This window comes from Rhinopithecus roxellana, chromosome 19, assembly GCF_007565055.1.
Source record: "Rhinopithecus roxellana isolate Shanxi Qingling chromosome 19, ASM756505v1, whole genome shotgun sequence".
NCBI lineage: Eukaryota > Metazoa > Chordata > Mammalia > Primates > Cercopithecidae > Rhinopithecus > Rhinopithecus roxellana.
In genome coordinates, this window is record NC_044567.1 from 61,271,773 (window position 1) to 61,290,135 (window position 18,363).

At 55.6% G+C, this 18,363-nt stretch overlaps 2 protein-coding genes across 2 annotated transcripts; one reads left to right on the top strand and one right to left on the bottom strand.

Annotated features, from left to right (window-relative positions):
• Nucleotides 1–571: 571 nt before the first annotated feature.
• BTBD17 (BTB domain containing 17) lies at nucleotides 572–6,358 on the bottom strand. Its single transcript, XM_010387683.2, has 3 exons — nucleotides 6,231–6,358; nucleotides 4,410–4,686; nucleotides 572–1,886 (listed from the first exon to the last, which is right to left on the bottom strand). The coding sequence occupies exons 1-3, from the start codon at nucleotides 6,313–6,315 to the stop codon at nucleotides 812–814; spliced, it is 1,437 nt and encodes a 478-aa protein (XP_010385985.1). The 5' UTR covers nucleotides 6,316–6,358; the 3' UTR covers nucleotides 572–811.
• Nucleotides 6,359–14,483: 8,125 nt separating this feature from the next.
• Nucleotides 14,484–17,564, top strand: GPR142 (G protein-coupled receptor 142). Its single transcript, XM_030923504.1, has 3 exons — nucleotides 14,484–14,577; nucleotides 15,449–15,607; nucleotides 16,693–17,564. The coding sequence occupies exons 1-3, from the start codon at nucleotides 14,484–14,486 to the stop codon at nucleotides 17,562–17,564; spliced, it is 1,125 nt and encodes a 374-aa protein (XP_030779364.1).
• The last annotated feature ends 799 nt before the right edge of the window (nucleotides 17,565–18,363 follow it).

The following is an 18,363-nucleotide window of genomic DNA, read 5'->3' on the forward strand; positions in this document are numbered from 1 at the left end:
AGATTCTACCCTTCCCCCCAGTCCCCATCTACCCCTGGCTCACTGTATAACACCAACCTACAGATACCTGGGGGAGAGGGGTTTTGTTGTGGATCCTGAGGCCTCTCCCCAGGGTAGGGCTGGCAAGATCCATTATGTCCCTAGCCCACCGGTCTTCACACCTGCCCAGGCACCCTCCCAGGAGAGATCAGGGACTCGGAGCGGCCCAGATGCCAGAAAGTCTCACAACCCAGATGAGGCGGTTGCTCCTCAAGGTCAGGGCTCAGAAACTGCCCAGCTAAGCCCCTCAGCCTCAAAGTGAGGAAACTGCTGCAAGGGGAATGGAGTGTTCCCTGACTCCCCCGCAAGGGGAATGGGGCGCTCCCTGACTCCCCTGCAAGGGGAATGTGGTGCTCCCTGTCTCCCAGGCAGGTGGGTTGCTGTGACCACGTGGATGCTTTTACCTAGCCTAGTTCTGTGTCTGGGTGGGGGGAAAAGCTCAACAGAGGGGAGTGAAACCCCTAAACCCCCTGGCTTGTAGGATCCTCCCCAGGTTGTTTTTACCCGGAAACTGAGTGGTTCAATCATCCCCTTACCACTCTGAGCATCGGTTTATTCAGGACCAAGAATGTTCCTTCAAGTCAGCTGTGAAATCAGCTCTTGAAACCAGTCATCTTGTCTACCACGCCTCACCTGGACTCCACCCCAGCCCTAGGGTGGCCGGCACCTGGCCATCCAGGGTACCAGGCTTGTTGCCACCTCCACACTCGCCTTGCCCTTCCCAGACCCACAAGGAGCACCTAGGCCAGGCCTTTATTCCCCGACCCCGAGGCTACTTGGGGGTCCGGATAAGGGTGTGGTATACGGGCTTGACGATGAGGTGCAGGTGCAGGGCGTTCTCCACCAGGTACTCCGAGTTGCGCCGCTGCAGGTCCGCGTGCGCCAGGAAGTCGCCGGCCTCCTCGCTGCTCTGGTGGAAGCTGTAGGCGTGGCGGACCAGCAGGCGGCCCTGCTGGCGCGCCCCCACCAGCACGGTCTTCTGGAAGCTCACGCCCGCCGCGTCGCCGCCGCTGCTGGCCGGCGTCACCACCAGCCGCGGTCGGCCGTCCTCGGGGCGCGCGGCGGGCAGCGCTGTGCCCGCGGCGTCCGCGTAAACGGGCCGCAGACTGACGGGCAGCCAGCGCGGCGAGAAAAGCACGTTCCAGGTGACCCGGCGGCCCGCGTCGTGGCCACTCGGGCCCAGCTGCGTCTGGAAGCTAGTGCTGCGGTCGTCGCGGGCCGGGTTGTTGATGACCCACGGGGCGCCCCAGGCGGGCGCGAGGTAGTTGCGGGGCAGGAAGGAGCTACCGTTGACGTCGAAGAACTTGGCGTAGTGCAGCGGCGACGCGGCGTGGAACTGGTAGGCCTGCAGCAGGAGGTCGGCCACCGCGGGGCCGTGGCGCGCCAGGGCGGCCGAGCGCGCCTGCAGTTGGAACAGCTGTGCTGGTGGGATCATGGGGTAGCGGATGGCGCGCAGTGCCCGTTCGGCCACGGCAGGGGGCGGCCGCGCGCGACCCAGCCAGGCCTCCAGCGCTTGGAATAGCTCCAGTTCGTCCTGCAGCACCAGGTCCGAGCGTTGCAGGAGCTGCCATAGCAGCTCGGGGCTCACGGCGCCCCATTCGGCGCTGGCCACCACGGCCGACAGGTTCCAGGCGAGGAACTGCAGGCAGCTCTCGCGCAGGGCCTCGTCCCCGGTGCCCACCGCGTAGTGGTACCAGCCCACCGCCGGGCCCGCGCCTCCCGCCAGGTGCGCGCGCATGTAGTCGGCCACGCCACGCTGCAGGGAGGCCACGCCGTACTTGGTGGCCAACCTGTGCAGGGGGATGGCCTGGGTCAGCAGCACGGTCAGCTCCCCGCAGTACAGGTACCTGCGGGAGAGACCGAGAGGTGGGGTGGGGTCAGGACGGTACCCACCTCCCAACATAGCTTTTTCTGAGTCCACAGGGGACCCGGCCTGGAGTTGGAGCTTCACAGTTCAGGTGCAAACACAGTGGAAGCCCCACCCTGAGGCTTCCCATGTTTTCCTTTCAAGGACCCTTCCAGCCCATTCTTACTTCACAGGCTCTTCTTTCCGTTTCCGTGGTGATGCAGAAATTGCCTGCCTTGACTGTGCCTGTACTAGGCCTGCAGCTCTAGGCCAGAACAAAACAGAGGTGGCTCCTGCCGTTGGGGTTTACAGTCTGGTTGGGATCCATGGCCTGCCTTCTCCTTGCCATGAGTCTGGGCAAGTCACTTAACTTCAGTGAACCTTAGGTTAATCATCTAGGAAAGGGGGAGTGGCACACACTCCTCAGAGTTATTGTGACAACCAGAGGAGAATAAAGAATCTTGCTACAGGCCCGGTGGGTGCCAGTGACTCACACCTGGAATCTCAGCACTTTGGAAGGCCAAGATGGGAGGATTGCTTGAGGCCAGGAGTTCAAGACCAGCTTGGGCAACATAGCGAGACCCTATCTCTACAAAAAAAAAAAAAAAGTTAAAACATTAGTCATGCTTGGTGATACACACTTGTAGTCCCAGCTGCTTGGGAGTCTGAGTCAGGAAGATAGCTTCAGCCCAGGAGTTCAAGGCTGCCGTGAGCTACGATCATGACACTACACTCCAGCTTTTTTTTGTTTTGTTTTGTTTTGAGATGGGGTCTTTCTGTGTTGCCCAGGTTGGTCTCAAACTCCCGGACTTGAGCACTCCTCCCACCTTGGCCTCCCAAAGTGCTGGGAATGCAGGTGTGAGCCCCCCATTTCTTTTTTGCAATGTCACCTTTCTTTTCTTTTCTTTTTTTTTTTTTGAGACGGAGTCTCGCTGTGTTACCCAGGTTGGAGTGCAGTGGCGCGATCTTGGCTCACTGCAAGCTCCGCCTCCCAGGTTCACGCCATTCTCCTGCCTCAGCCTCCAAGTAGCTGGGACTACAGGCGCGCACCACCACGCCCGGCTAATTTTTTGTATTTTTAGTAGAGACGGGGTTTCACCGTGTTAGCCAGGATGGTCTCGATCTCCTGACCTCGTGATCCGCCCGCCTCGGCCTCCCAAAGTGCTGGGATTACAGGCTTGAGCCACCGCGCCCGGCCAACGTCACCTTTCTTTTTCCTCTCCTACTGTTGATGATCACTTGTACTGAGTATCTCTCCCTCTCACTTCATCTGCTGCTGTCCCGCTGCTCACCCTTCCTGCCAGTCCCCACTGGCACATGGCACCGCACTTTCCCCTATAGGAGTGCGGCAGCCACTGCCAGCCATCTTCCCCAACATCCATTTCTCCCTTTTCCCCTGCGTGATTGCCTCTGGGAATAAAAGACCACATTTTCCAGGCTCCCTGATAGTGGGCATGGCCATGCGACTAACTGCTGGTCAATGGGCACAGTTTGGGATTTGCAGGAAGGCTGGTTAAATGCAACTGATTCAGGATAACAGGAAGACCCTTTTTGCCCTTCTGTCTTATCCCCCTTCCTGTTGCCTGGAACTTGGAAGCAATGTATGGAATTCTGCAGGCATCTCGTCTGAGCCGTTAGAACAGAGTTACTTTCTTAGACACTAGTGTGAATGGCACTCCCTGTGCAGCACCATGGCAGGAGGCAGGAGGTGGAGAGAGCTGTCTAACTTTTTCAACTCCCTAGCCCTGTGGTTCCAAACCTGGCCAAACACCAAAACCACAGAGATGCTTTGAAATAAAAAATATTCCTCTATAATGGAATATTTAGGAAAATAAAAAGTAAATAAATAAAATAAAAAATGATTGCTGGTCCTAACCCTAGACCTGAAACTGATGATCCAGGTTGGGACTCATGAAACTGTAGTTTTTTTGTTTGGTTGGTTGGTTGGTTTTTTTGAGACAGAATCCTGCTCTGTTGCCCTGGCTGGAGTCTAGTGGCACGATCTCAGCTCACTGCAAACCCAAACTCCGCCTCCCAGGTTCAAGCGATTCTCCTGCCTTAGCCTCCCGAATAGCTGGGATTACAGTTGCATGCCACCACACCCAGCTAATTTTCTATATTTTTAGTAGAGACGGGGTTTCACCATGTTGGCCAGGCTGGTCTTGAACTCCTGACCTCAGGTGATCTGCCTGCTTCGGCCTCCCAAATTGCTGGGATTACAGGCATGAGCCACCATGCCCAGCCCCAAAACTGTAGTTTTAAAAAGCTGTCCCATGGCCAGGTTTGGAAACAGCTCTGAGGGGGTTACCAGGAACCGAAAGTGACATCAAACTGTGCAGATGACATGGGTAAAAACAGGGAGCTGTACAGTGGAAGAAGGGATGCAGGGGTCACTGTCATCCCAGTGATGTCCTGGGAAACGGGCATAACAACCTCTAAGGGCCTGGGCTTCCCTGACCCTGTAGGTGGAGGAGCCGGGGGCTGAGGAAGGGATGAAGCCTCCCCCTAGTCTTCTCCGTCCCACCTGATGAACTTGTCGAACACTGCGGCGCAGTCCCGTGGCTCCTGCAGCACTGCCTCACTCTGGTTACTCAGCAGCTCCCGGAACAGCTCGCTGTGCAGTCCCAGCAGCAGGCGGTGGGCGTGGAAGACCCGGACCTCGTCGGTGCCTGCAGCCTGCACCCGCAGAACCACGTCACTGGCGTTGCCCTGTCGCAGCAGCTCCTGCAAGCGCTGGAGCACCGCCTGGGAGTGGTTGATGGAGGTGCCAGCTGCCTCCCCGCCAACATCGGCTCTCTGGGCTGCAGCAGGGAGGAACACAGCATAGCCTGAGAGGGCGCCTGGGCCCAGGACCTCAGTCGGGGGTGGAGAGCGACCAGCTGGAGACATATGCATGGGTGTGAGCAGAGGGCAAGGTGGGCCTAGGCAGACTGTGTGGGCACACCTGTTTGTGCCCACGAGGCGCGTGGATGCATCTGTGACACACAAACACATCCTGGGTGGGAAGGTCATGCCAGTGCAAACCCCAAGAGGATGCTCTTGGACGGGGGCGCATTCAGGCAGGGAGAGGTTGTGCTCAGGTTTGGGACAACATGCCCAGAACTCATTTCCATGCTGCCAGCTCCCCAGGCAAGGGTTGAGGAAACTCGTGGTCCCACCCTTCTCACCTCCTAAAGAATTGTCCATCTAACCCCTTGGTGCCTTCACTAACAAATTGTCCATCTAACCCCTTGGTGCCTTCACTAACAAATTGTCCATCTAACCCCTTGGTGCCTTCACGAACAAATATTTACTGAGCACTTACTATATGCTAAACATTCTCCTAAGAGCTTGGGATATGGCAGTGGACAAAGTAAGCCAAGTTCTTATGCTCATAAAAGCACAAACTGACATATCAGACAGGTAAGACGCACACAAATAAGCACTCCAGTTTTAAAGGAGCCAGCCAGGGAACCAGTGCCAAGGCGGGATCCAGCCCTGCAAAGGCCCTTGAAGGGAATGGGCCTGGGGTACTGGGAGAAGAGAGAGTGTTAGGGAGGCCAGAGCAGTGGCAGGAGAGAGGGGCGGGTGTGCGATGAGGCTGCAGGTGTGGAAGGGAAGCTGTTTTCCAGGCCCAGCCCTTCCCTCTTGGGTCCTGATCTCTGAGACAGAAGCCCATTTTTTGTGGGTGGCCAGCAGGGGACAGGAGAAAGTGCTAAGGGCCAGCTGGTGCTGGAACAGAACTTCCTGGGTAACTAAGCATTGAGGCTGGCTAGGCCGGCCCTTTTCTCATGCTCCACGGATGCCCTGACAGTCAGATGGGGATGTGCACTCAGTTACAGAAACTGTCAGCAGCTTTCCCAAGGCGAGAACAGCAAGGGGAGCCTTGCAGAGGGAGGCGGGCGGGGGCCTGATAGCAGCAGATGGGCCCCGGCCACATGCGCTCGCACAGCACACGCAGGCCCGTGGTGCACACAGGAGAGGAGGCTCACACAGAAGCAGAGCATCTGTGCATGAGAGAGGGAGGCCAAGGGAGAAAGGGAGGGTGAGAGAGAAGCGGGTAGTGCATTTCCCAGCCCTGCCTCCCCCCGCTGTCACTTTGAAGGACCTGAATGCTGATGGCGTCCCCATTCAGCCTCTGTCCAGGACAATGGGCGATGGAGGGTCCTCTTGTCCTTAAGACCCCTGCCCGCCTGCCTGCCCGGCCCCTCCTTCCTTCAGAGAAATGAGTCCGTGGAGCTGTCCAGTCCACCCCGTGCTCTCCCCAGCAGCTGGACACCGCCCCCTCCCGGACGGCTGAGTGCAGCCAGCGCTGGGACATCCTGCTGCTCCACCCTGCCCCGCACCTGGCCCACTGCCCACTCACCTGCACGGGTGACCAGGCCCACCAAGGTCAGCATGGCCCAGAAGCTGCCCCAGGACCCAGGCTTGGAGTAACCTCTCCTAGGCATCTTTGTGCTCAGCCCCCAAGTCCACTGGAGGGACGGTGAAGCCCAGACCACTCTGCTCACATCCCTCTTCCTTATAAAGGATCCAGCACAAGGGGACGGCACCCCCCTTCCTGCCTGGCCTCCCTCCCCCACTCAGCCTCCTCCATGGATTGGTGGAAACTGGCCCCAGCTGTTGCCCAGGCAACCATTTAAGCCAGAGAGCGGCAGCCCCGGGGGCTATTGTGCTGCCTGTGGGCCCCCAAGGGGAACAGATCCGGAACCCTCCTCCCCCAATCTCCTTACCACCCAGCAGGGCTAGCCGTGCTTCTCCCTGGAAAGTTTCAGGCTCTCTGGAGAATAGGCAAGGGGCTCCAGGACCACTGGCAGCCATTGGCCTCCCCCAACCCCAGGCCTCAGCCCTGGCACAGAGCGCACTTGGCAGCATCGTGGCTGGAGAGCCATGGTGAGCCGGCTGCAAAGGAAGGGCCTGGAAGAGGAGAGGAGAGGCGGCTGAGGCTCCCACCCCTCCCCCACTCCCATTTGGGGTGGGTCAGCTCCTCAGAGAAAAGCTCAGGGGTCTCTCGAATAGGGGCCCATGGGCAACTGGTATCAGTTTCATATTCTTTGTTGAAGAAGGTTCCTGGAGTGCTGTGGGGAGGGTGATGGGCTGGCAGGAAAGTTCCGTAGGGACTGTCACTGTCACCTCCCCCAGGGGCAAGCTGAGCCAGGTGGCAGGGCTGGGCATAGAGCAGATGCACCCTGCCCTGTGTACCACTGCATGGGCGACCCCTGCCCAGAGCGGAGCTGGCCACCTTCCAGCTCTGCGCTCCAGCCAGCCCAAGGCTGGGTGCTGTCTGCCCTGCTGTTTCCTGACTTGAATTCTCCTTCTCCAAGTGACCTCAGGCCTCTGAGTTCACCTCCTTGGAAGGCTTCTTTTACCAGCTTCTGTCTACTTTCCAACTGTAATTTTTCCTTTTCCAGAGTTCCGAGGAGGCATGCTGCAGGCCTGGTGTCTCACTCCCACTGTAGGGAGACTGAGGCAGGGAGCTAGGTTGCAGTCTCAGTTGGGTTAGTGCAGAGGAGTGCTCTTCTAAAAACAAAGGCAACAGAGAGAGGAAAGTGAGGTGTAGAGCTCAGCAGAAGCGCGTGTGTGTGTGTGTGTGTGTGGCAGCATGCTGTGAGTCCTCACCTTTGCAGGGAGCCAGCAGGGTCTGCCCCAGCTCTTCATGGGAGGGACTCTTTTGAGCTTGGCTAACTGAAGTGGGTGGCTCCCAAGGGATCTGACTCGGAGGCAGGGCTCTGGGTTGGGGATGAATTGAATCTTCCTCTCCCTGGCTCTCTGGATCCCAGGAGCCAGCTCGATGCATTGATTTCTGCCTCTGGCTGGCACAGAGACCCAACAGCTCCACCCCCTCTCTGGAACCACAGAGAGAGCAAGAACTGGGTCTGGCACCTGCCTCGTCCGGGTTGGCAGAGTTAGAGATCTCCAGCCCAGCGGAAACCCCTCCGGCTGCCCTGACTTTCATGCCTGGCTCCCCTCATCCAAATCCACTATCCCTTGCCCACTGGCTGCCCGCCTGCCCTTCCCATGGGCTGTACCATGTCCTGGCTCAACCCAGCAAGTCCGAGTCTCCACACAGCAGGGCAGCCCTTGTCCCTGAGGGCATCCCAGCTTCCAAGCACAGTGCTTTCAATAGGAATGTTATTGATGATAAGAGAACCCACTATTCAGAAAACTGTCATTTGATATTTGTGCCTCTCAACTCCAGCCTCCTTCAGCCTCTGCATCAGTCATTCTTTGTTTTGTGTTGCTTTTCCAGAGGCAGAATCTCTCAGTCACCAAGGCTGGAGTGCAGTGACGCAATCATAGCTCACTGCAGCCTCAAACTCCTAGGCCCAAGCGATCCTCCTGCCTCAGCCTCCCAAGTAGCTGGGACACAGGCAGTGCCACCATGCCCAGCTAATTTTGTATCAGTCATTCTTGAAGGGTAGCCACCTGCATTAGAATCTCCCATGCTCCACCTTGGAACCAGAATTTTCAGGGGCAGAGTCTGGCTGTCTGTATTTTCTAAGTACTCCCAGACAATTGTTACACGCACCCCAAGACAAGCTCTACCTACTAGAGTTAGATTGGTGGCATTTCAAGTGTGAAGGAAGCTGGGAGGCCCTGGATCATCAAGAAGACCCGGGAGAGTCACCTTTGACTCCCCGTCTCTGGCAGGCCCCACCTCCCATTATTTCTAACCTCCCTTATCCCTGGCCCTCTTCGAATGATTTAGAAACTAGCTTTCCACATAGAGGCATGCTCTGTTCTCATTTTCTTAACTGAGCACTGCTGGAGTGTCTGTGTGTGTGTGTGTGTGTGTGTGTTATGCATATGCACACGTGTATGCAGTGTGTGTGTGCATGTGCATATTTATATGTGTGTGCGTGTTGTGTGTGTATATGCATGTGTGTGGTATGTGTGCTCTGTGTGTGTTACGCATATGCACACGTGTATGCAGTGTGTGTGTGCATGTGCATATTTATATATGTGTGTGTGCGTGTTGTGTGTGCATGCATATTTGTGGATATGTGTGTGTGCGTGTTGTGTGTGCATGCATATTTGTGGATATGTGTGTGTGCGTGTTGTGTGTGCATGCATATTTGTGGATATGTGTGTGTGGTGTGTGTACTTGCATATTTATGTATGGGAGAGTGTCCTGGGGCGGGAGACAGGAAGCCAGGTGTTTGCCCTGAGCAGTCTTTTTTATTTTTCTTTTGAGATGGAGCCTTACTTTGTCGCCCAGGCTGGAGTGCAGTGGCGCCATCTCAACTCACTGCAACCGTCACCTTTTGGGTTCAAGCAATTCTCCTGCCTCAGCCTCCTGTGTAGCTGGGATTACGGGTGTGCACTACTATGCCCAGCTAATTTTTGTATTTTTAGTAGAGACAAGGTTTCACCATGTTGGCCAGGCTGGTCTCGAACTCCTGGCCTCAGGTGATCCTCCCACCTTGGCCTCCCAAAGTGCTGGGATTACAGGCATGGGCCACAGTGCTTGGCCAAGTCTTTGAGAGGAAGGATCTGCAGCACTGCATATACATGTATATACACATATATATATAGATAGATAGATATACACATGTATATACACACATTTATATATATACACACATATACATATATACACACACATACATACACATATATACACACATATACACATACACACATATATACACATACACACACATATATACACATATACACACATATACACACACATATACACATATATACATACAGACACATATACACACACACATATACACATATATATACACATACACACGCATATATACACACATATATACATATATACACATACACATATATACACACATGTATATACACATACACACACAACACACACATATACACATATATATACACATACACACATATATACACACACACACATATATATACACATATATTGGCCCTGTGGATCTGGGAGCTCCATAATTCCTTGAAGGCAAGTCTGATGAGTTCACAGGCCAGCACCATCCCAGAGAGGAGTGTTACTTCCCGCCCCAGACGGGAGTGTTTATAGCCCAGCCATGTGTCTGAGGTCTTAGGACCAGGAACCTCAGAGGCAGGATTTATTTTTCGAGTTCTGAGTTCTGCTTGACTTTTCTTTTTTCTGATTTTGTTGTTGCTGGAGATGGGGTCTCACTCTTTCACCCAGGCTAGAGTGTGATGGCACTTTCATAGCTCACCGCAGCCTCAAATTCCTGGGCTGAAGCAATCCTCCAGCCTCAGCTTTCCAAGTAGCTGGGACCACAGTGTGAACCACTGCACCTGGCTACTTGACTTTTCTTTCCACAACCCCATGTTGTCTTTTTTTTTTTTTTTTTTTTTTTTTGAGATGGAGTCTCGCTCTGTCGCCAGGCTGGAGTACAGTGGTGCAATCTCGGCTCACTGCAACCTCTGCCTCCAGGGTTCAAGCGATTCTCCTGTCTCAGCCTCCCAAGTAGCTGGGACTACAGGTGCCCACTACCACGCCTGGCTAATTGTTGTATTTTTAGTAGAGACAGGGTTTCATCTCGTTGGCCAGGATGGTCTCGATCTCCTGACCTCATGATCTACCCACCTCGGCCTCCCGAAGTGCTGGGATTACAGGCGTGAGCCACCGCGCCCGGCCCATGCTGTCTTTTGAGGAAAGTTTTTCCCATTGTGATAAGTGATCCCTTTGGACAAGGAATCTCTAGTATTATAAAAGTAATGGAAAACTCTTGCAAGCTTGGGACCAGATGAAGAGTTTCTGAATCTGCAAAGGGGGTGATCAGACACTGGACTGTGATAACACCTCAGAGGGGTGGGCTCCAGACGCAGCCTGGCCCTACCTGGCATCCTCCTTTGCATCTGTAGTGCCTCCTGTCCTGATTTAGGGTTCCCTGAGTCACTGGGTCACTTGGATTGGGGACAGGAAATCATGGGTTTAAGTTTCAGGACCCGTGTACTTAGGGGAGCACATAAAGATAAATATGAGGCCAGGCACGGTGGCTCACATCTTTAATCCCAGCACTTTGGGAGGCTGAGGCAGGCGGATCACTTGAGGTCAGGAGTTCAAGCCCAGCCTGGGCAACATGGTGAAACCCTGTCTCTACTAAAAATACAAATATCAGCCGGGCGTGGTGGCTGGTGACTGTAATCCCAGCTACTTGGGAGGCTGAGGCAGGAAAATCATTTGAACACAGGAAGCAGAGGTTGCAGTGAGCTGAGATTGCACCCCTGCACTCTAGCCTGGGCAACAGAGCGAGACTCTGTCTCAAACAAATAAACAAACAAAAAACCTTAAATAAGAAGGAATCCTTGGCCACATGCAGTGGCTCACACCTGTAATCCCAGCACTTTGGGAGGCCGAGACAGGTGGATTGCATGAGCCCAGGAGCTCGAGACCAGCCTGGGCAACATGGTGAAACACTGTCTCTACAAAAAATACAAAAATTAGCTGGGTGTGGTGGCACATGCCTATAATCCCAGCTACTCAGGAGGCTGAGAAAGGAGGATTGCTTGAGCCTGGGAGTTCGAGACTGCAGTGAGCTATGATCACACCACTGTACCACAGCATGGGTGACAGAGTGAGACCCTGTCTTGAAGCATGGGGAGGCAGAAGGAAAAAAGAGAGAGAAAGAGAGAGACCCTTGTGCTCATGCCTGGTAGCTCTGGCTGGACTGATCAGAGCTGAAGACTTCAGAGACCAAAAAAGTCAAGGTGTGGCCGGGCGTGGTGGCTCATGCCTGTGATTCCAGCGCTTTGGGAGGCCCAGGTGGGCATATCACCTGAGGTCAGGAGCTCGAGACCAGCCTGGCTAACATGGTGAAACCCCATCTCTACTAAAAATACAAAAATTAGCCGGGCATAATGGTGGGCACCTGTAATCCCAGCTACTTGGGAGGCTGAGGCGGGAGAATCACTGGAATTCAAGAGGCAGAGGTTGCAGTGAGCCAAGATCACACTATTGCACTCCAGCCTGGGTGACAGAGCGAGACTCCATCTCAAAAAAAAAAAATAAAGAAAAAAAAGTTAAGGTGTACAGCTGGGTCTTCATAACATCTTTCACCTTGCCCAGGCTGACTCAGAGCTGTCTGCCTTGTGGATAGAATCCCTTCCCCCGTGGGCTAGCAGCCTACCCTGGCCGCTGATACCACACCATGTTGGAAAGAAATGCCACCACCAAGAAGGGGCCTCTCACCTCTATACAGGCTGTGTGCTGGCTGATGACTTGGCTGCCCTGTCCTGTCTGCTGCTGCCACTGAGCCAGACATCTCCAGGCTCCACCTCTTGAACCATGGATCCCAGTGTTGTCAGCAATGAGTATTATGATGTTGCCCATGGATGCACAAGATCCAGTGGGACCCCACTTCCCTGCAAGACATCACTGCTGTCCTGGGTACAGAAGCATATACTGAGGAAGACAAATCAATAGTGTCCCATGCACAGAAAAGCCAGCATTCTTGGCTCAGCCATTCCAGGTGGCTGAGGTCTCCACAGGTCACACGGGGAAGCTGGGACCTCCGAATGAGACCATCCAAGGGGATGGGCGTGGTGGCTCACGCCTGTAATCCCGGCACTTTGGGAGGCTGAGGCTGGCGGATCACGAGGTCAGGAGATCGAGACCATCTTGGCTAACATGGTGAAACCCCGTCTCTACTGAAAATACAAAAAATTAGCCGGGTGTGGTGGCGGGCGCCTGTAGTCCCAGCTACTCAGAGGCTGAGGCAGGAGAATGGTGTGAACCTGGGAGGCGAAGCTTGCAGTGAGCCGAGATCACGCCACTGCACTCCAGCCTGGGCAACAGAGTGAGACTCCGTCTCAAAAAAAAAAAAAAAAAGGACGATCCAAGGACTCCAGCAGTTTCTGCCAGGTGAACCCAGAACAGACCTTCTATGGGGTGGGATTCTAAGTTGCTGGAAGGACGTGCATGGGGCATAATTTTAGCAAACTTAGTCCCCTCCTCCATCTCTCCCTCTCCTCTCTCTGAATCCAGGGAGCTCTAGTTTTGTGTGTAGCCTGTGTGAGAGCCTTGGTTGAAACCATTGTGTTCTGTCTGAAGAATATTTAAAGTTTCCAATCAAGTGTACATCCCTCAAAAAAACAAAGTGGGCTTGACATGGTGACCCACACCTGTAATCCCAGCTCTTTGAGAGGCCGAGGCAGAAGGACCACTTGAAGCCGGGAGTTCCAGACCAGCCGCGGCAACACAGCGAGACCCCAAACTCTCTATATATCTATACATAAAATAAAATTTTAAAAGGTGTAGGGACAGGGTAGGCACTCGGTAAATGTTGACGGGGACCCTCCTTGCCCCTCACCCATGGCAGCTCCTTGAAGAGAGGTCCTGCCTTCTCTCACCCTAGCTGCAAGGAGGTGGTGGCCTGGGGTGTCATCTGTGCTACTTGCACTTTCTGGGGCTGGGGTCCCAGCACTCCACCAGAGGACATTTCCTGAGCAGGCAGCTCCCTCTCCAGTCTCACTGTGCCACCCAGGGTGCCTGGCCAAACCATGGGACTTTCAGGCTTGCGGGGTCAGGATGTGGCCACCAGGGGACAGCAGAGCCTCTGCTGTGAGTATCCGAGGGGGTGTTGGGGCAGGGGATTCCAGGCTCGGATGTGAGATCTAACTCCCAGAGCTGGGAAGCTCCCTATATTTCCTGCCATATTTTCTGCTGCATTCCCAGAGGACAGGCCATGGGAGGTGATTCCAGGGGGGCCTGAGCTCTCCTCCCAAGGCCGTCTATGGGGCATCTATGTACCAGGTGCCTGCTTGTGGGCTGCTCCAGTCACTCTTCCTCTAGGGCAGGGGAGCCAGAGCTGCAGATTCTGGTCTCTTCTGAGTGCTCACCGGCACCGGCTGGTGTTTATTTGCCAGGGATTGATATTCTTGAGGGATGATCCATTTCACTAGGGCCAGGAAAACAACAGCTTGCAGGACTGTGGTTTCCCAGCACCGGCTGCAGGCAGCCTGGTCTGGCTGCTCCCAGGGGATGCCCCACCCTGTGCATGACTGCCTGCCACCCTGCCCCTGGGGGCAGCCTCCACCTCCCCCACCATGGTCACTGCAGGACTGACCCTGTACAGCTGGTCCCCTGGGCCTCCTGGGATCATAGCCCTGTCTGTGGCAGCCTCAACCCTCCTACCTGGCACGAGTCCCCCAACTCCTCGCAGAGGTGCTCTTCTCTCTTCCTTCCCAGTCTGGATGCTCAGAGTCAGCACCCTGAGTCCTTCTGCCTGTCCCCAAAGTCCTCAGCCTCAGGATGTGACCCCAGCTGAACCCAGGCCAGCTCCCAGAGTGCCCTGGGGCAGGAGGCAGCCCCCCAGAACCCCCATCCTGCCATCCTGCCTCTTCTCCTCACTTCCTGCTCCCCCAGGCATAGACAGACCTGTGAACCTCACGCCACCCTCAGCTCGTCTCTCCTGAAGCTGCAGCCCCTGCCCAGCCCAACCCCTTCTCCTGCCTGCGCGCCTTAGAGGCCCCTGGTTTGCTCCACCAGCATCTACCCTCGCTCTTTCCCTGGTGCCTCCGCCCACCGATTCCTTCCTCCTCCTTCCCCCGCCCCACCCCGCTGCACTAATAGGCTCAGTGTCTCAGGAAGGATCCTGGGGCAACCACTTGGAGAGCCAAGGGGTGAGAGGTGCAGCTGGCGATGCTGACAGGGGACTGCGGGGACCCTCAGGAAAAGCCACAGGTGACCCAGGACTCAGCTCCCCAGAGCATGGGGCTTGAGGGACGAGAGACAGGTAAGGCATCTTGAAGTAGGGTGTGCTGGGGGCAATCAGGTGGAAAGGCAGGAGGGAACAGGAGGCAGGTTAGGGACCTAGAGGGTGGAGTAGGGGCCGAAGCTGAGAGTGAGTGAGCAGTGAGCCCCTGGGCTGCAGCAGGAAACGAAAAGCTGGAGTTCTACCTGAAAGAGACATGCAGTGTGGTTTCAGGGGAACAGGGGCCAGAGTGGACGGTGCTCATCCTAGACCAGCCACCTTACCCCTGTGGACTCAGTTTCCCCCTCTGTGGACCTGGGCCCTTCCAGCTTTAGTGGTGCTCACCTCTGAAGAGGGTCTCTTTAGCTTAGAAAAGAGGGGCCCTAGCAACAGCCTCTCCTTAGAGGGGGACAGCTGTTGAGTGGAGCTGTGCAGCCCTGGGGCCTCCACTGTGGGCCTCCCAGAGAGGTCCCTGTGTGTGGCCGGCGTCACCTGGGTCAGAATCGCCCAGATGCTGATGACAAGCATGGCTGCTGCAGCCCCGCTTCAGACCCTCTGGCTCAGCCCGCCCAGAGGAGGCCCAGGAGCCTGCATCTCCACAAGTGCCCCCGTGATCCTGTTTCCGAGCCCCTGCTAGGCAGGGTGAGGACCCATGGGGAGCAGTGGTGTCTATGGCTGCCACGGACTTCCCATTAGTGGGGCAGCCGGGCCACTGAGGGAGTAGGGTGGGGTGGGGGTGAGGGTGGTCTTGGCAAGAATTCTCACAGCAACAGACAGTGCACTCAGCTGGGTCTGACTAGAGGGTCTGCACAGAGCAGGGTGACTAGAAAGACCCCAGGTCAGGGCGGGGCTGCTGCCCAGCCAGGTTAGAAATAGACCAGAGGCTCTGACTCTGCCCGTCCGCCCCTTCTAGCTGGCCAGCCACGAGTGACCCTGCTGCCCACACCCAACGGCAGCGGGCTGAGCCAGGAGTTTGAAAGCCACTGGCCAGAGATCCCAGAGAGGTCCCCATGTGTAGCTGGCGTCATCCCTGTCATCTACTACAGTGTCCTGCTGGGCCTGGGGCTGCCTGGTGAGTGGGGAGCTAGGGTCTGGGGACTTGGGCTTGGCCAGAAACGGGGATCCTTCTTCAATGGGTGCCAGTCCTCTGTGTTGACCCCTGAGGCCCTGGATCATAGACCCCTGGTCTTTCCTTGCCATTGTCAGGGTGTTCTGGGTCACTGGAGGGGAATAAAAGTAAGGGGCTAGGATTGGGGGTGCTCACAGCTAAACCCAAGTTTTCCCCAGCAGTGAACACCCTCTTAGGATAACAAAATTCACATAGGAACTGGCTGAGCTGAGTACCAAGCTCCCTGTGCTGCCCATGCCTTCAGAGAGCAGAGTTGGGGGCAGAGGTAGGTGCACGGATATGGGAAGAATGGGTGGTCTCAGTCCTGGAGCTTTCCCCAAGTCTGATAGCTAAACCCATGCCTGTGGCCAGGGACGCCTCCATTCTGGAGGACATAGAAAACCTAAAAAGGACTTGAAGGACAATGCCATAGTACAGGTGGCTTCTCTTTATTTATTTATTTATTTGTTTGTTTGTTTGTTTGTTTATTTATTTTGAGATGGAGTCTCGCTCTGTCACCCAGGCTGGAGTGCAGTGGTGTGATCTCAGCTCACTGCAGCCTCTGCTTCCCAGGTTCAAGTGGTTCTCCTGCCTCAGCCTCCCAAGTAGCTGGGATCATAGGCATGCACCACCATGCCTGGCTAATTTTTAATAGAGATGAGGTTTCTCCATGTTGGTCAGGCTGGTCTCAAACTCCTGACCTCAGGTGATCTGCTCACCTTGGCCTCCCAAAGTGCTAGGATTACAGGCGTGAGCCACCATGCCCGGCCAGGACAGGTGGCTTCTGAGGATACCCTGCCATGTGCACTTACCTGTGTATAACTAGGGTACAGCCAGTGGCCTGCAGTGGATGGACAGGGCAGAGCTGGCCTGGGTTGCCTTCTGGGCAAAGTGGAGTTTCAGAAGAATCTAGAAGGAGAAAAAACAGAAGCCAGCACAGCCTCTGCACACACAGATGGGGAGGGGCGATGGCGACACCTTGGAAAACAGAGTCTGAGCTCTCTTCTGATGCCTCTGCCTCTCCCCTCCCTGACCTCGGCTGCGACCAGTCAGCCTCCTGACCGCAGTGGCCCTGGGCCGCCTTGCCACCAGGACCAGGAAGCCCTCCTACTACTACCTTCTGGCACTCACGGCCTCGGATATCATCATCCAGGTGGTCATCGTGTTCGCGGGCTTCCTCCTGCAGGGAGCCTTGCTGGCCCGCCAGGTGCCCCAGGTTGTGGTGCGCGTGGCCAACATCCTGGAGTTTGCTGCCAACCACGCCTCAGTCTGGATCGCCATCCTGCTCACGGTTGACCGCTACACTGCCCTGTGCCACCCCCTGCACCATCGGGCCGCCTCGTCCCCAGGCCGGACCCGCCGGGCCATTGCTGCTATCCTGAGTGCTGCCCTGTTGACCGGCATCCCCTTCTACTGGTGGCTGGACGTGTGGAGAGACGCTGACTCACCCAGCACGCTGGACGAGGTCCTCAAGTGGGCTCACTTTCTCACTGTCTATTTCATCCCTTGTGGTGTGTTCCTGGTCACCAACTCGGCCATCATCCACCGTCTGCGGAGGAGGGGCCAGAGTGGGCTGCAGCCCCGGGTGGGCAAGAGCACAGCCATCCTCTTGGGCATCACCACACTGTTCACCCTCCTGTGGGCACCCCGGGTCTTTGTCATGCTCTACCACATGTATGTGGCCCCTGTCCACCGCGACTGGAGGGTCCACCTGGCCTTGGATGTGGCCAATATGGTGGCCATGCTCAACACGGCAGTCAACTTTGGCCTCTACTGCTTTGTCAGCAAGACTTTCCGGGTCACTGTCCGACAGGTCATCCACGATGCCTACCTGCCCTGCACTTTGGCATCACAGCCAGAGGGCAAGGCGGCAAAGCCTGTGATGGAGCCTCTGGGACTCCCCAAAGGGGCAGAAGTGTAGAGAAAGGGGCCCAGCTGGGGAGCTCAGGGTGGCTCATGGCCATATGTACTGGGGCCTTTGAGGTTGTGCTCAAAAAATGTTTATCAACAACTTGCTTTCCTTGGGTGGGGGTGAGGCTCCTCGTTTGGGTGTGGCTCCCAGGTAGAGAGGAGGACAACTTAACCAACTCTCACATTTGCTTCACCAGCAATCCCTATTTCCTGGGAAGATGAAAGGGCACTGCCAGGAACAGGCTAATAACATCAGTGCTGTGGGCATTCCTTTGAGGGGGGCATTTTACCTGGCTCATCATGAATGCAGATAAATGTTGGTTGAATGGATGGAAAAATGGACAGAAGGATGGATGGATGGATGGATGGATGGATGGATGGATGGATGGATGGATGGATGGATGTGAATTGTCTCCAGCCCACCCCCGTTTCCTGGTGCCTGCCTCTCATTCCCTGAATGGATCACCTCTCCAGCTCCCAGTGGCAATGCCAAGAGTTTGAAAAGGAAGATATCTTCAGGACCTAAAGCATTTCTTAGGCTGGGGGAATCAAAGAGGTTGAGCTGAACAATGGGAGGGGACTGCTTGGGGGACAAAAGCCCCCAGGGCCAGCCAGAAAGGGGTGATCTTAAATCAGATGTGAGGAGCCCAGGCCCATGTCTGTCCAGCCACAGGAGACACAGCCCCATAGGTCTCCAACACCCTGGTTCGATTCCACATTACTCCCTGCCCTAAGCCAGAACAGGTTCATGGGCCCAGAACCAGCACTGGGGCTGTAGTTTTTGTTGTTGCCAATGAGGAGAAAGAAAA

Excerpts from the sequence above, each read along its gene's own strand:
- BTBD17 (XM_010387683.2), bottom strand. The coding sequence starts at position 6,315 with ATGCCTAGGAGAGGTTACTCCAAGCCTGGGTCCTGGGGCAGCTTCTGG. Across the intron at positions 4,687-6,230 it reads GGGCCTGGTCACCCGTGCAG|CCCAGAGAGCCGATGTTGGC; the intron begins GTGAGTGGGCAG and ends TCCCTGCTGCAG. Across the intron at positions 1,887-4,409 it reads GTGTTCGACAAGTTCATCAG|GTACCTGTACTGCGGGGAGC; the intron begins GTGGGACGGAGA and ends TCTCTCCCGCAG.
- GPR142 (XM_030923504.1), top strand. The coding sequence starts at position 14,484 with ATGCTGACAGGGGACTGCGGGGACCCTCAGGAAAAGCCACAGGTGACC. Across the intron at positions 14,578-15,448 it reads GCTTGAGGGACGAGAGACAG|CTGGCCAGCCACGAGTGACC; the intron begins GTAAGGCATCTT and ends CGCCCCTTCTAG. Across the intron at positions 15,608-16,692 it reads GCTGGGCCTGGGGCTGCCTG|TCAGCCTCCTGACCGCAGTG; the intron begins GTGAGTGGGGAG and ends GGCTGCGACCAG.